The sequence below is a fragment of the Elgaria multicarinata genome, chromosome 3 (assembly GCF_023053635.1).
Source record: "Elgaria multicarinata webbii isolate HBS135686 ecotype San Diego chromosome 3, rElgMul1.1.pri, whole genome shotgun sequence".
NCBI classification, from domain to species: domain Eukaryota; kingdom Metazoa; phylum Chordata; class Lepidosauria; order Squamata; family Anguidae; genus Elgaria; species Elgaria multicarinata.
The window spans coordinates 96,884,614-96,901,231 of NC_086173.1; the positions used below are offsets into that span (position 1 = coordinate 96,884,614).

Sequence of the window (16,618 nt, forward strand, 5' to 3'; positions counted from 1 at the left end):
TTCTTGCTAGTATGTGATAATAAGATGGTCATTGAGTGAGAAAGTATGTTTTCCAGTTGAGAATTGGCATGCTGGTGTCATGCATTTTTTTAGATGACTGTGGTGATGGTAACAATGCTGAAAGATGTAGTACCACCAAAAATCTTTACCTTAGATAATCTATTTGTCAGCTGCAAACTATGAGGATGTTCCAATCTTTATGCAGAGTAAAGTTTTTCTAAGCAGCATTTCTGACCTATTATGGAGATTGTGGCTTGTTCTGATTATGCATCAGCTCTTGTACCATCATCTCTTCTGATTGCTTTGCCTCCAAGTTTTGTATCTTCTGGATTGATTTTGCAGCAGCTGTACCTGCTCAGAAACAACCTGCTAACCCACCTCCCACTACTGTGTCCTCTAATGAAGAGAACCAAAACACTACTGACCCAGACAAATTCTGCAATCTCTGCCATGCCACGTTCAATAATCCCCTGATGGCAAAGCAGCACTACGTAGGCAAGAAACACAAAAAGCAGGAAACCAAACTTAAACTAATGGCACACTATGGGAGAACCCCTGAGGAGCCTGCTGCCTCAACAGGTGAGTGTTTCACAGCAAAGCTTCCAGAGTAAAGAGCAGGAGAAGTTGTAAAGTTCTAAAAAGCTACAACTAACTTCCCACTTGGAAGTGCTGTTCATGGAATGTGTATGCATTTTTGTGATATACGGTTGAAAATAAACCTCCACTCCATCATCTGTTCCATTAATACAATAGGTATATCACATGTATAGGGAGAGGGCAGGACTTGGTCCCTACAGGTGCTGGGGGTGTCAGAGACCCCTGAGGTAGGCAGGAAAATAATGTTTTTGGTTGGCGGAAAGACTCCTAGCTCCTTACAAAAACCCAGTTATTGGTAAGAATCTCCAGCTGCCCATGCATATTAGAAAAAAGTGGTGGGAGTTGAGGGCAATGCACAGGCACAAGGCTAGGGAACATCGAATCTTGGGGGAAGAAGAACAGGACTGCAAAACATGCTGAAAGTGGCATAGTGGCTGGCTGAGCAGAAAGAGAGTGTAATGAGTCTTCTGTTCAGTCAATCTAAGGCACCACTGTCCATGCAAGCGAGAATATCCTGACCTTTCCTAAACTGTGAAAATGTGGGCATGTGCATTTGCAGTGTCATGAAGGAATGGGGGACTTCTGACACTAAGGAAAGAAAGATTACTGAAAACCTCAACTACATACAGAGGAAAGAAGTAAAATCTATCCAAATTACGAAATAAGAGGTTAAAAGAATGCTGATAGAAACATTGGCTCAGTTCAGACAACACATTTCTCAACTGCGATTTTAGAACTCCATGGTAAAATTTTTACACCACCATTGAGAAATGGGTTGTCTGGCGGGAAAACTCCATGCAACAGTGGGGGATTTTTGGAAAACACTCCACGCAGAATATCCATGCTGTGCAGAGGAGAGTTCCTGCACAACTGTGGTGTGGTGTGGTAAGCTCTGTGGAGTTTTCCGTTGCGTTGCCTTTTTCCACTAGTTACAGAGTTCCCTGGCAAGAGCAGCAAAAAGATCGAGTGCCGTTCTAGGAGAGCCACTGAGATTGGGGTTTTTTGCAGCAGTGGCTGATGGGATACCATCTGGAGGACCAGGGAAAGAGAGAGGGCAGAGGAACTGTCAATCGAACTCGACAGTGAATTTTATTCAACTCCACGGTAGTCCACAGTCACACAGTGGTGGAATTAGAACATGTTGTGTGGGGAGTACATCCTAAAAACTCAACCATTGAGTGGAGCTTTCACACTGTGCTGACTAATGTGTTGTCTGAACTGAGCCATCATAAACTTAGGAAGAGCAGAAAGTAATCCATGGGTAACTACTGTTAGGACGGCAGCCACTTGATAACACTTTTTAAAAAATATTGTAAAAACCAAAATTTGTGTGACTGGAATGTCATGAATGGAATCGTAAAATTAAAACGAAAAGCCATGTGAGGACAGGAAAGCCTACATTCTTAAACTGGGAAACTGAGCCCAGGGATGATCCAGGAGCACAAAGTGCTGGGACACTGCAGCAATGCAAGTGTACACCTTATCATTAAACTATATAGGAAATCACTGGAAGCCCCATGAAAGAGCAGGGCTATATGTATGTTTTTTAAAAGCTAACAAAATTGGACTTTTGTTTAATAATTGAAATGCATGTACAGTGGGGAAATTGTATAAATATCCCCCCCCCAAAAAAAGGGTGAAACAAAGACAGACACAAAACCATACAGAATATGCTTGTAACAGAAAAATCAGTAAAGTCACAAGAAATAAGGAAATGTTAACGTAAATCTTGAATACATTGGGATTATCATGTCATGTAAACCCAGCGAGCGTTGTTTAATCCTTGCCAGTTCACACAGCCCAACAACCTGGTACCCATGGTCAATGCAAGTTGTGACGGGTTAAATCATCCATGATGCGCCATGGTTTGTTGTCCAAACATGCTATATAATAGAAAAAAATCAAGAGACTGAAAGAATGTTTCAGGATGGGTTGATTCAAATCAAGTTCCCTATTTTGGCTTTCATATATTTCCAGGGCAAGCACACATAGCAGCTGGTTAATTGAACATGTAAGTTTGAATCCAGTGGTGTCATTCCCCTGACAGATCTCATTTTGTCCACAGAACTGGGAGGCGGGTAATCTCCCCCCCCCCCCCCCCGATCTCAGAGTCTGCTCTTGAAGGAAATCATCTGGAGCAGATTTTTTGGGCAGTGCAGAGGAGAAAATTACGTTGTGCTGGAGGGTCCCCACTAGTGTAATGTTGGATTTAATCCATTTGTGTGCAACTAAATATAACTTTTATGTAACCTAGGAACTTAATCCAAAAACTTTGGCCATGCATGCCTTTTGCTTCGCAGAATTACGTTTTCTTAGAGATGAGGCAATTTTCTGCTTGCTTCTCTGGCTACACATGCGAGGATACTATGCAAGTTTACCTCCTTGAAGTCTAGGGCAGTATTCCTAGATGCACTTACTTGAAACTAAGTGCCATTGAATAAAATAGGATTTAATCCTGAATAAACATGCACAGGATTGGGCTATAGATATCAAGAACTTTACAGAGGCAAGGGCTAGGCAAAACCGTGTATTTCCATGAGATGGAATATATGTATGTATATATGTGTGTAAAAGAACTAACCCACTTATAAATTCACTCATGTGCACAAAAGCATAGATATTCAAGTGTTACTGCTTACATGGTGCGGAAACCATTATGTTCTACAGCAGGAAAACAACCCTCCAATAACAACCTATGGATTATGGGTTGTGCAAACTGGCCCAATGTTTTGCCTTTGTGCTTTCACTTGGGCTAGTGAGAATGGCATACAAGTGACAAGCTATATGGGGAACACACGCAGTTATTATAAAAGGTGCAGAGAAGGACATAAGTCAGGGTAGATGATGGAGCATGTATCTGGTCACTGCATCTCAAAACAGATATTATTTTGTAGAGCTGGAAAAGGTGTAACAAAGGGCAACTAAAATGATCTATAGTCTAGAGCAACTCCCCTATGAGGGGAGCTTAACTGTCCTTCCTGACAAGCTAGTGAAAAGAGCCTCTGTTGATGATCTCAGAGTGCACGCAGGCTGGTATGGGCGAAGGTGATCCTTTAAGTATCTTAGGTTGTTCTCCATGACAGGCAAACTCAGAGCTCTGGGTTGTTGAAGAAGGAAGGACAGAAGGATAGTTATGAAAGATGAGTAATCCAGACTTGTAGCAAAGCTTCAGGTCAAAATGAACTAAGGCTGGCCAGGAATGCTTTGAGTAACAAAAATGGCTTTTCAGGTATGCTCAAAGGTAGAGGAAAGAAATGCCAGGAGCACTTTTCAATAAGGATGATGAAATGCTAATGGCAACAATGTTCTGACAAAGAAGGCATTCTGTTTAACTTCTATCTTTTCTTCTCAAAATGGGAACTTTGTGCAACCTCACATAAATAACGTAACTGGTCCGGATTGATTAGGCGTTGGTCAGGAATAAGTAAGTTAAGAAATAAGTAACTTAAATAAGTTCAGATCTTCAGGGCCAGAACCCCTGTCTACAATCTCTGGAAAATACTGGAGAATGGGTGTGGTTCCACAGGACTGGAGATGGGCAAATGGATCCCAGTCTTCAAAGGGGGAAATGGAAGACCTGGGAAAATACAAGCTGGTCAGTCTGGCTTTGATACAGGGGAAGGTACTAGAACAGATTATAAAGGAGTCGATGTATAAACATTGTGATGATGATAATGCAGTGATTAGTAGGAGCCAGCATGGATTTGTCAAGAATAAACCCTGTAAAACTAATCTTGCCTCTCTTTAAAAAAAACAAAAATACCAGGTTACTAGTTTAGTGGATTGCTGGAGAGTTGTGGTTACAGTTTATTTTGATTGCAGCATAGCATTTGTCAAAGTCCCCCATGATATTTTGGTTAGCAAATTCATTAAATGCATATTAGATAAATAAGAGTACCATCAGGTGGATTCACAGCTGTTTGGAAAACTTTACTTGGAATGCTCTTCAATGCTTCCTCATTAAATTAGAGGGAGGTTTCGGGTTGAGTACCAAGGGGTTGGAGGGAATCCTTATCAAATTTGCAGATGGCCAAAAAATCCCAACAACCTGGGAGTGATAGCCAAATAAAATAATAAAATTCAAGATGACCTTAATTGAATAAAAAAAAACTTGGCCAAATTTAACAAAATAAAGTTCAACAGAGACAAATGCAAAGAAAAGACTGCTGTGCAAAACTTTTGTCAAGAATAAGGCTTAAGTAGGAATATAGTGAATGGGAGCAGTGAATGTAATATCCCAAGATGCTGCTTTTGTGCCAGGCAAATACCCTATTTCTTCGATTCTAAGACACACTTTTTCCCCATATAAACGTCTCTAAAAATGGGGTGTGTCTTAGAATCGCGGGTGTGTCTTAGGTTTTTTTTTTCTGTTGGTGGTACTGAAATTAATGTGTGTCTTACAATCAATGGCAACTTACAATCGAAGAAATACGGTAGTAACAAGATGCAGGGGACATTGGGTGGAATGGTGCGAGTTGGTAAATACGACTGAAAAGAATTGAAACACAAATAGAAAATTTGCTATGCCAAAGAATAATTGCAGCTAATCTAAATTCCCTGACAGCTAAATGTGATTTTATTTGTCTTCTCTGTAAACAAACTGGTTCAAAGCATGTTTATTTGGTAATAAGATCTATCCTATGCAACGGGACTTATTCCAAGACAAGTGTGCCTAGAATTACAGTCTTAATTGTTCTATACATCTATGGTTTAAGTATTTTAAATCCTTTTTGTAGTGATATTTAGTTGTAGTTAATAGCTAATCAGACTGTTTGGTTTCTGTAACAATTTGCAAAATTAGTTTACATTTCTTGTTTCAGTTATTTTTCTAGAAAAATGTTCTTTAGAAATGTAAAACTCCAAAAGGGGTTAAATTAAGGCTGTACCAAAATGGCCTCCCTGATTTTGCAATGCCATTTGCAGGTAGTGATATTGGTGGGAAGGGGGTGTAGAAGGTAGAAATAGTTGGTGGCGGGGCAGTCCTCCTTTTCCCCAGAATCCCCTCAGATGTTGCATCATCACATAATGCTGGTTTGCGCATCATAATAAGCCATGGGCTCTGAGATGTCTGCTGGCCGTCATTTTGAATATGCAAGCCCTGGCAGGGGCACACCATAACTTATTGCGCAGTGCAAACCACCTCATAGCATTATTTTATGCTATTAGCACCATGCTAGAAATGCTACCGCTGTTGAATTTTGCCCCCACATTCAATGTTGCCCATCTCACCCACTGAAATTTCCAGGGCTTTCAGCCCCCCTTTCGTTCCCTGAACCCGCACATTTGGGAGCAAAGTTACCAAATGAGAATATTCGTCTCGGCCGGAATATAACTTTAGATCTATTTAGAACAGTGGAGAAGTTTGGTAAGTCAAAGAGGTCTTTTAACGGGTTAATCTCTCCTTGCTTTAGTAAGAAATACAAAGAAAACAAAGAAAATATGTGTTACACAATTCAGGTAAACTAAAAATGGCATCAATCACCTCCTAAAGAAGGAGTTGAATATCTATATTTATTTATTTTTTAAAATAGAGAAATAATAATATCCTTTATTTAATATAGATCAAACCGAGGGGGAAACCCAGAACCAAAAACTTATTCAAGGACCAGGGAACTTATTAACCATGGAAGGAATGCACAAAAATACTGTTGGTAAGAATTGCAGGGAGAAAGAAAAACTCAAAATTCAAACACACACTGTGCTGTTTTCAATGAACAGGCAAAATGGATAAGATGTAAGCAGTGTTAGAGGACTTGGAGGAAGAATTGAAAAGAGAATCCCTTGGGACAATGAAAGAATGAAAGAAAAAGCTAGTGGTGCATAATCTCCAATTTGAAATTGCTTTGCTTGAAAGTGAGCTGGACATTAACATAAAAAACAAAACAATACAAAACATTTCACTGGCTCCTAGTTGGTTTATGGGCTGCTTTTGACCATGAACGCCCCAAAAGATGTGGAACCATGATATCTAAAGACCACCTAAATTCATATACAGTAAGCCTCCCCAGTTCAGACCATTGGGCTTACACCCCACGTTCATGAGGGTGGCAATTAGGGACTGGGCTTTCTCCAATGGAACACTGCCCTTGGAACCCCTTCTCTTAAGGAGGCCCATAATGGCATCTTCTTTTCTTCCCAAGACTGACTTTGGGGGAGTCTTTGAGGAAGACAGATAGTTGTATGTGTTCTGGGGTACTATTTTTTTATAGCTGTAGTACTGGCTTATTGCAATTGCATTTACATTTTCTCTTACTGTTAGCTGCCATAGAGGCCTGTTGTTGGGCAGAAAGGTGACAGAAATAAATGTCTATAAGAAATAAATATCTTAAATGAAAAACATGCTTAATTCTTAAACATTACTTGTATACATGTTAATGCATTAGGGGTGTACAAGCACTAGTATGTTCTTTTAAGTTTGAAGCTTGAAGAATTTTAGTAAAATAAAAAATAAAAGATCCTTATTGAAATAACAAGGACAAGAAGATATGAATCATATGCAAGTATGACTAAAATGCTTGAAATAAAGTGTGCATGTACAAAAAAAACACACGAACAGAGTAAGCAGAACTCCATGACCTGGTTTGCACATCACACTAACCCATGGGTGGTTGAATTCTGGGTTGTTGTGATGTGTGAAGCTAGCCACCCTAACAAACCACGGTTTGTTAACCACAAACAACCCATAAAGAAAAACTATGGCTTGTTGTTGGGATGTAAACTATTGGTTGTTTAAACCATGGGTTGTCATTACATGTGAACCCAGTACCATGAGTTGTTTTGCCAGTCTACCGTGATGACAGGCAAGAGTGGTAAAAAACAACAACCCACCAGCAGATGCTCCGCATGCCTGTAAAGGCATTTAAGGATACAGGGAAGGAGCAGGTGGAGGAGGAGGGAAGCAAGCAACCCAAGGGTTGAGAAAACAAATAATGGGTTGTTCAATCATCTGCCAGACAAACCCTGGGTAAGGCAACAAACCATGTGTTAACTAAACCATGACTTAGCATTATGTGCAAACCAGATCCATATGTAATAGGGCTTTTCTGGCAACTCCTGACTACACCCACCCCCAGCAACTTTTGAGGGTCAAAGCTTCCTCTGAAATGTCATGAAATGTGAAATGATTTTAAAAGATTACATGGAATAATCACGCACGCATGCGCACACACACAATGTTGGAGCACAATACTCACAACATTTAAGCTTTTTCATGGATTACCCCTCATAGAACCCTATTTCAGAGTGGTGAAGGTTTATATCTTTGCTATTCCTAATTATTTTAGAATAAAAGCGGTCATATTGTGCTTGTTGATGAAAATTGTGGTATAACAACCACAGATAAGTAGTGAGAAAAATGTGTAAACTATGTGTGAATAGAGGCAATGGTAGTTGGTGGACTCCCAACTCCTCAATGGAGGCTGAAATTTAAGATAAAACAAAACACTGTCACTACAAATTACCTTTACTCATATGACCTTTAGAAATTAATTAGTACTAAGAATATCTTTGGGGGAAGATATAGAACCTCCCTCCATGTTATGTTCCATAACTTACGGAATATAAGTTAGCCATTAGAAGGGATGGCGAAACACCTGAGCCTGCTGTCTGCAATCCTGTAGTTGTCATGTGGCTGTATTTTGTTGTGCAGAACTACATCACATGTTTAGGAGATGGGAGGTACATTCATGTGCTATTCCTGTATTCAGTGGATGACCATTTTGGCTCCCATGCTCCATACCGGGCGACATAGAATTGCACAAAGTAGGTGGATTTTTCAGCAGGAGATCTAGGGTTTAACTAGTAAATACCATCTATCTTTCATGATGCAATTGCTGGATGAAATTGTTATGATGTAACAGGTTTGTTTGGACTTCTTGAATCCCTGTCTTTTGACACTATATTTCCTACTTAAATGGATTCCAAAAGATCCTGCTATTGTGTAGAGAGCTGCTTTTTCCAACCATTGGTGAACAGATATTCCAATGTTACTTATAGTTTCATATGTTCTATAGTAGTTGAAGCCCAGTGAGAGATATTGGGGCTGGCATAGCAGCTGCAGACAGAATACAATAGGATTCCTAAGTGAGAATTTTGAGGTACTGGGTTGTCCCCTTCTACATCTCTGAAACTATTGATTCTAAAAGTGGTTGATCCTTATTAACAATATGGAGCTGTTCTGAAACATAGCCTAACACCATTTTTCTGAGCTAAGCAGATGTTTTAGGCTTCAGAATTCTCCCTAGTGCACAGTTGCTATTATAATATGCCCATTCTGCATCCTTTCCTGTAGTGTGCCATCCACTCATGAATACTCTGATGCATTTCTTGCCTCTTAGATTCTCATCTCACTGACACTAATTCCCAAATGATCTAACAGACATGTGTCTCTTTATTGGTATTTTTCCAATAAAAAACTACACTGGAGAAAATCTACCACTGAAGATTTTTATATTCAGAGCTTGAATATATTGCATAGTGTTCTTACAAAGCATTGCAACTTAAATAACTAAATGTGATCTGAAACAAATGAGTTGCAAAACAAAACACAGTGCTGGGTTCGCACGACATGATAACCGGTGGTGGGTTAAATAGTCAGTGGTCGTTTACTGTGTCATCTGATTCAGCCGAAATAACCAACGCTGTGCGGAGTTAATTACTTGAACATCCATTGGTTATTGTGTTATGTGTCAGGCACAACTGACTATTTCATCACACACAGTTGGTTATTTTCAGTGACTTCCAAGTTCCCTGGCAAGAGTGACCAAAGGGGTGGCTGTCGCTCTAGTCCAGCTGGCAGAACATGCAGTGGATGATGGGATACCAGCTGGAGGACTGAGGAGAGAGAGGGCGGGGGATGTGTCAATCAAACACACTGTTGACTAATAGTCAACTCAATGCTGGCCTTAATCCACACCACAGTTGATTATAATCATGTCACGCGGGGCGTACCCCCTTGATCATCAACCAGGGAGTAGACCATTAACCCACAATTGACTATTGTCCAAACGCACCCATTGTATTTGTGTCGCATTCTATTTAGTTTGTTTTTAAAAATACATTTTTGTTTCCTTTCTGTTGTAATTTATGGATCTGAGGAGACAAATATAAAAATAGCGTTCCGGTGGGAATCCTGTGGACTGCATGAAGAACACTTCCAATATTTCTATTTGCACTCTTCAGTAAAAGGGAATGTTCAGTATTTGAATGGAGCCAGATCTCTGGGGAAGGGATGTTGGTGGGGACACACTCCATGTTAACAAACACATATAGCAATAGCAGCTGCTGTCTGCCCTGCTGGGGGAAACATACTTTTATGTTTTCCTCAGTGAGACATAAGTGAGCAGCTCTTACATCAGTGAGCAGCTCTTACATTTAGATGTAAAAATGGCACAGGGAGAGTTAACCCCAACATTAAGGCTCCAATCAAATTTGGACACCACTACCCCCCATGCATTTGCTATAAAACAAAAATTGAAACACTAGGAGTTCTGATCAAAGATCTCCTGTGTCTTGAGTAGTTAACTCTGAGTAAAAAATAGGAATGTTCTTGGGAAGGGGGTAGGCCGTGTGGTGCCTGTGGGTGCCAGTGCACCCCCAGATACCTTTCTTGGAACCTACCAAGTTCCACAACTCCTCACACTCTTTTTTTTTATTAACACATTTTCTTACTGGCTGCTGAGATTGCTGTAAAATATGTTTCTGTTGGTGCTGAAATTTGTGGGTTCAAAGGAGTTGTTCAGTGTGTTGGAGCTCAGGTCCCACCTCTAGTTTGTAGTTGTTTATTTGGTGCACATTTCTTGTCCTTTGCTATGTCTCCAATGGCAGCCATTTTGTGGTGGTGCCAAGGATATTTTCTCAAATTGCCAAATGTGCCCACAGCCAAAAAAGAAAAAAAAAAAGGTTTCCTACCTCTATTCAAGGAAATATTGATGAAGCAACCTGCATGCTGAAGGGGACCTTTCCGCCACAGTGACCAATGAGTTATATGGCCTTGCTGAGAGCTTAGAACTGCTGGCATCATCTGCGGCATAATCACCATGAATGTCACTTTGCATTGTTAATTGACATTCAGATTTGATTATTTAGCTCCATGACTTTAGTGCTCATACATGTTTAACACTGTCTTTCAGCTGGAAAGGGGTATCCCTGTGATGACTGTAATATAGTACTGAACTCAATAGAGCAGTACCAAGCTCACATCAGCGGCTTCAAACACAAGAACCAGTAAGTGTTGAAATGTTTTACTGTCTAAGGTAGCTAAATTGTATAACTTTCCTTTAAATACGATGCACTCACATATGTCTTAAAGCCAGGGTAGATTTTATTTAAATCAAGATACATATTTCTCAAATAATGATGCACATCTGACCACTAAACCATATTAATTTACAACTAAATATTAATCTTCCATTTTTGCAACCAGGCCTTACATCTGTTTGCCATACTGTGCATGTTTTGCATGCTTTAAATGTCTTTAAAATATATCTTTCCTGTGACAAGAAGCCATGGCAGTTTGTGAGGTTATGTATGGGAATATAGGAACTGTATAGAGACATTGACCTGGTTTGCATGTCGCTAGGAATGCTGGAGAAATTTGAGACGGACTAAAATGAGTTTGGATATCTAAGAATCCAACCTGCGGAATCCGATGAAGACCAGCCTCCTCAGGCGTGGAGTCCGTGGGCTTTCAGATCTTTTTTATCTTTTTTTACTTTCCCCAAATGTACGTACATTTATTTGTAGGAAAATATGCATGTTTCTGCTGAGACTGTAAAATATGTGGGGGGGAAAGTTGAATAGAATGAGGATTATTCAGTAAATATTATGTACTAACATAAATTATGTTGCAAACCCTCTTATGGAATTATTCGTGAAATTTTCCACATAACGAATTTTAAAAAATTGCATACTGGAACGGATGACACCATGCAGTCCACCAGACATGGCCGGGACAAATTTCTCAAAATCTGGACATCCCTACATGTCACCAACAGCAAGGCAGCAGGGAACAAGCATCTGTTTCCACTGTGATAAACAAGTGGGGGCCACTCCATCCCTAGGTTGATTACATGACATCTGAACCTGACAGAACTTTGGGTTGTTGGGCGATGAACAAACCAGAATTTAAAACCATCTGGGTTTGGATGTCATGTAAGCAACCCTGGGACCAGTATGTTCATTCCTGCTGCATTTCCAACAACCCACAGTTTAATTTTGGGTTAATAGTGAGTTGTGAACTAGGTCTAACTGTAAGATTAACATGCTTATATTCAAATTATTTAAAATTACCCCTGCTACATTTAAAGAAACCATAGTAATTTCCTCTTTTTTTAAAAAAAAAATAGCAACAACTAATTTTAACAAAAAGAAAACTTTTTTTTAAAAAAGGCAATTTTTATACACTCAGCTTACAGCCCAGATTTTTTAAAATTAGTTCTGTTTGGCTTACCTGTGATACGTTCTGATTGATCTGTAAGCTGTTGTAATGTGGAATACTACTGTAAACGTTCAATTTTGATAGTTATGAACTAAAATAATAAGCATTTGGGGAAAGAGTGAAGTCTATGAGCCAAATTATATACTGCAGAGTTTCCAGATGATGTTGTCTGGTCTAGTTTCACGTGGCCTGGAGAAATGCAATGAAGGCAATTTAGCTCTTCTTTGATATTGGGTATTGTCCTTTGCTTTTCCATAGATGTGCACCAGACACTTAGGGGATGTCAACCCTTTTGACTCCTTGGTTACTCTGGTAGTAAAAAGCAAGTTCCTGAGTCCCATACACAACTACTGTTCAATAAATCAATATAGAATGGTAGTGTGACTGGCACTCAGGAACTTGATTTTCACTACCAGAATAACCAAGGAGTCAAAAGGGTCTCCCCCCCCCTCTCTCTCTATATATATATATGTATGTATGTATAAGCTAAGCATTTTTAATTTGGACAACGTTTGCATTGAAATTGAAAAACACCTTAAATAGAAATTATTATGGGGCCAAATTGTATAGGCTTAACTTCATAGAACAAAATCTTTCTTATAGAACATGTTCCTCAGTGTTCTATGTTTGGACAATCTTTGGGACTATATCCTTTAAATTAACATATATCCCAACAGATTTTTCTATGAATCTATTTTTGAGGGACCACTCAAAATAAATTAGAATCATCCTAGGGCATGAATGCTTGCAGGTTACTCTTAGGGTCTTGGCAGTATAACATATCTTAATCATTTGGGTGATGCTTGATTCTGGTGATGGTATTAGTTTGACAAGTCCATGCAAACATGTGAGATGCATTTAGCTTGCTGATATTTGCCAATGTGCCAAATACTAAGGTTTTAGTATTTATTAGGCAAACACAGGATTTTTGACTGTAGAACTGTATGCTGCAAGTGAGGTTTTCTGCTGCAAGTGGACAGTGATCTCTTTTCTGGTATAATCCTGTTGACTTTTAGCAGAAAATCCTACCCATGATGTATAAAGCCATTACTTTGATAATGAAGTTTCATCTGCAGGTGGGAGCATTTTTAAGTGCTACAACTGTAGCTATTGCTGGACTCCCATCCTCACCCCCATCACAGACTTGCCAGAGTGGTTCATTATGGTGAATAGAAGTGGATTTTTTTTTTGAGACCTTGAATTATGGTTGATCCATGTGCAGCTTGAGATTTCCCAGTAGGCAGACATATACTTCCTGTAGACTGTGAATTAATCAATTTTGCAGTAGTTTGAATAAACTTTTCTGTGCCTTCCCAATCTCATTCTATAGTATACCAGGAGGAATTCCTGTTACAGCACGGTACCCAACGACGCTGTACCGCGAGGAGACAACCGGCCCTGATGGCTACAGCTATTTCAGCCAAGACATCTAGAGCAAGCTCCAGTGATATTTTTTGAATTGCTGGCGGCCCAAAAGTGAACATCTTTTATCAGCCCACTATGGTTTTATTGTTCCGCTGGCTAAATGAAACCCTCCTGTCCTGCAGTGTACCGATTTAGCTGATTCAGAACTAACTATTGGCTAAAGGATCTAGAAGGGACAGATTTACTAGTTGACATTTGCTCAGTCCTTTAGAATAGTTTTCATTGTGTAATCTCTTGCTGTCATGGCTGATAGGTGGGGTGGGGATTGTGCCGAGCCAGCGTTCCACCTTGAACCCACCCTTTCCCTCTGCCCAGAAGAAGCCAAAGGAAGTTCTACAGCCAGTACCAGCCAGAGGAGATGGACCTTTGGAAGAAAGCTTGTAATTCTTGGTAACACAGTGCTTGTTAAATGTGAGGTATGGAATGGGCATAATTGACAGACTGATTGCCTTCTACTCACCTAGAATGGGATGTTACATTGCTGTGTTTGTCTTGCCCCTTCCTGAACTAACTGGGTTTGTGTGCAGAGTTTCTTAGGACACCAATTTGCCATTTGCATCCTTTTTGTAGTTTTGCAGATCTTGGTTCTGGAGCATCTGGTGATCTGTTTAATAAAGTTGTTTCAGTTAGTAATATGCATAATCTGCTTCAGAAAAGCAAGCAGAAAGAGGCCATGCTGAAGCACCTAGCAGTGCCTCCAGCAAACTGCACTTCTCTCTCAGTTCCTGGTATTCTTCTTGTAGAAATTGTAATGTGTTTGAATCCAACTGTGTACAAGGTTCTGTTGTGTTAAAATGTTCATCAGAAATCTTTTGATGTGGTGAAGGCTTTTAAATTTTGATCTTTCTCAGAACTTCAAAGCATTTAAACGAATCTGCACAAAGGGATAGCAAGGCTGAGAGAACAAGCAGCTATGTTTTGACTTCGAGGCTGGCAGTGACATTTGTGAGGTGATCTCCATTTAACTCATCATACTAAGTTACAGAACAGCACTTTGCATAGCAATGTGGCCCTTCTGCTTCTGAACTTTGTCAGCCCAATAGGCATCTCCCAAGGCTTGGTTTGTGGATGCCATACCTTGGAACGACTTCAAGTGTGAACCCTTTCAGTTCCCTATGTATGAAATCAGTTTCTTTGAGAGAAGTGTCTGTTCTCCAAGGATCCCATCCATTTCTTTCTGATAACTTTTCTGAGGCACTGAAAGGAATGTAGGTGCTAGCTGGGGATGCTGCGTGAGATGAATTGATGACATACTTTGCTAGAAAGGAGATAAAATTAGTTTGTGTATTGGTCGCTTCCTTTCCCCTCGCTTGTGTACGAGGAGGAGATAGGTTTGAAGTCTGCCGACATCTGAATTTGTTTGAAGACTTCCAAATGGCATGTTTCCAGAACAATCCCTTGAAATTCTAATTGTATTTGTCCAAAAAGAAAGTTGATAACATGTGGAATTAAAGTGGGGGGGACAGACAGACTATGAGCTACTCACTTCCTGCCTAGCCCATCTTTGAAGTGCTTTTCTCTTTCTCGTTTGAAACAGGCTCTGCCTCTTTTTCTCTTGCTGCTCTCTTCCTGTCTGCTTCAAAATAAGTTCCTTGGGTCCCCATAATTAGCAGAAAACCCATTTTCTCTCTCACATTCCTAACCTAATCTCGATGGCAAAAGTGTTTTCAGAACAGGGTATGGGAATTGAAGCATCCTGTCCTCTACCTTATCAAGGGTGGCTTGATGTGTGAGTTTGCTTCCCCTGCTATTCTGATGGGGTGAGGGTATTGACTAGCACCTTTGTCTCTTTTGGTAGCCCTTGTGTCTCCATTTGCAGTGTTTCTCAGATGGAAATGTATGAATATTGCTACCTGTACATTTATATACAGCTTCTGTGGCATATGTGTATTCCCTCTTTGCCATCTTAAAAAGTTAAGAGGGCCCTTGTGCGTCTGCTTTCCCAGCTGTACTGTTATGGTAAGATCAGGACAGACCAGCAGTGCATTTTATTATAATCCCTGATATCTGCTGTGATAGTTCATTGCCAATGGCAGATCATTCCAGGGAAGTAAACCTGTTCATCATATAAAACTTGCCTTTTATTTTTCACCACTGCTAGGTTTTTGTGTACAAAATGTCCTCTACCTGTAGAGCCCAAATTAAGCAGGGGCGATTTTTTAACATGTAAATGTTATTTTATCTTTTCAGCTTTTTATTGGGGTGGAGTGGTGAAGTTAGGTGTCTTAGATTTGTATCTCATATTTCCAGTAGTTTGAAAAGCGTCTATCCTGTAAGACAAACCCACTGACCAGGCCACCCCCAATATATTCTCATTTATTTCGTTTTGATCAAATAGCATGACGAAAAGGGGGAGCAGGATTTCTACACACACACACACAAACGCTCTGCAGCTTTCCTGTGAATAACTGATGGGGCAAATATGGTATCTTCTGACTTACCAGTAGCTCTGCTTGCATAAACCTTGATTTTATGCTTCATCGTTTTCTGCATTTTAACTTTTGTGTTTTGGCATTCTCCCTCTTCTGCTGTACTTGGCATTTGGCCTCCGAAGCGCCCCGTGAGCATTCACAGTCCACAGAGTAGAGATTCGGACACCGTGATTGCATTCAGCAAGCTCTGGCTTTAGAATTTGGTTTCTACTGTATATTGAATTCTATTGCAGTTGCTATCAGTTGCTATTTTTGGCAAGTGCAAGGCTGAGTAAGTACTCCATTATATCATTAACATGGTCAATATGCTGACTTGGCCTGATATGGAAGGGTCATGATAAATTCATAAATTTCCATTTGTCTCAGGCCTGTTTATATACATATATAAAAATGTGTGTATGTATATGTAGTCAGGCACCCTCTTCCTTACTTTAGAGATTAAAGGGTTGTTTTTTCTATTCATAGCAAATGTATTGTTTTGTGTTTGTGTGGAGTCTATATTCTTGGACAATATCTAAATGATGAAAAATGAGAAATTAAGTTTAATCTGCATAGTTTGATAGCAATGGTGTATGTGTAAGAGTAAGACTTGTTTGGAGGCATTGGCTTAGGGGAGCACGGTGAACTAGAGGAAGAAGAGACTGGCTCAGTTCAGACAACACATTTCTCAACAGTGGTTTTAGAACTCCACGGTGGAGTTTTTACACCACCATTGAGAAGTGCGTTG

The 16,618-nt window shown here is 39.9% G+C and overlaps 1 protein-coding gene across 4 annotated transcripts in view; it reads left to right on the forward strand.

Annotated features, from left to right (window-relative positions):
- Positions 1–16,360, forward strand: part of ZNF346 (zinc finger protein 346) — a 28,196-nt gene extending 11,836 nt beyond the window's left edge. For 3 of the 4 annotated variants that reach the window (XM_063120971.1, XM_063120968.1, XM_063120969.1), the window contains 4 exons: positions 343–579; positions 6,159–6,248; positions 10,728–10,821; positions 13,365–16,360. In XM_063120971.1, coding sequence (XP_062977041.1) covers positions 343–579; positions 6,159–6,248; positions 10,728–10,821; positions 13,365–13,467 — 524 coding nt within the window. In that variant the 3' untranslated portion in view covers positions 13,468–16,360. The remainder of the gene's footprint in view (positions 1–342; positions 580–6,158; positions 6,249–10,727; positions 10,822–13,364) is intronic. The other variant, XM_063120972.1, reaches the window with a different exon arrangement.
- Positions 16,361–16,618: the final 258 nt, after the last annotated feature.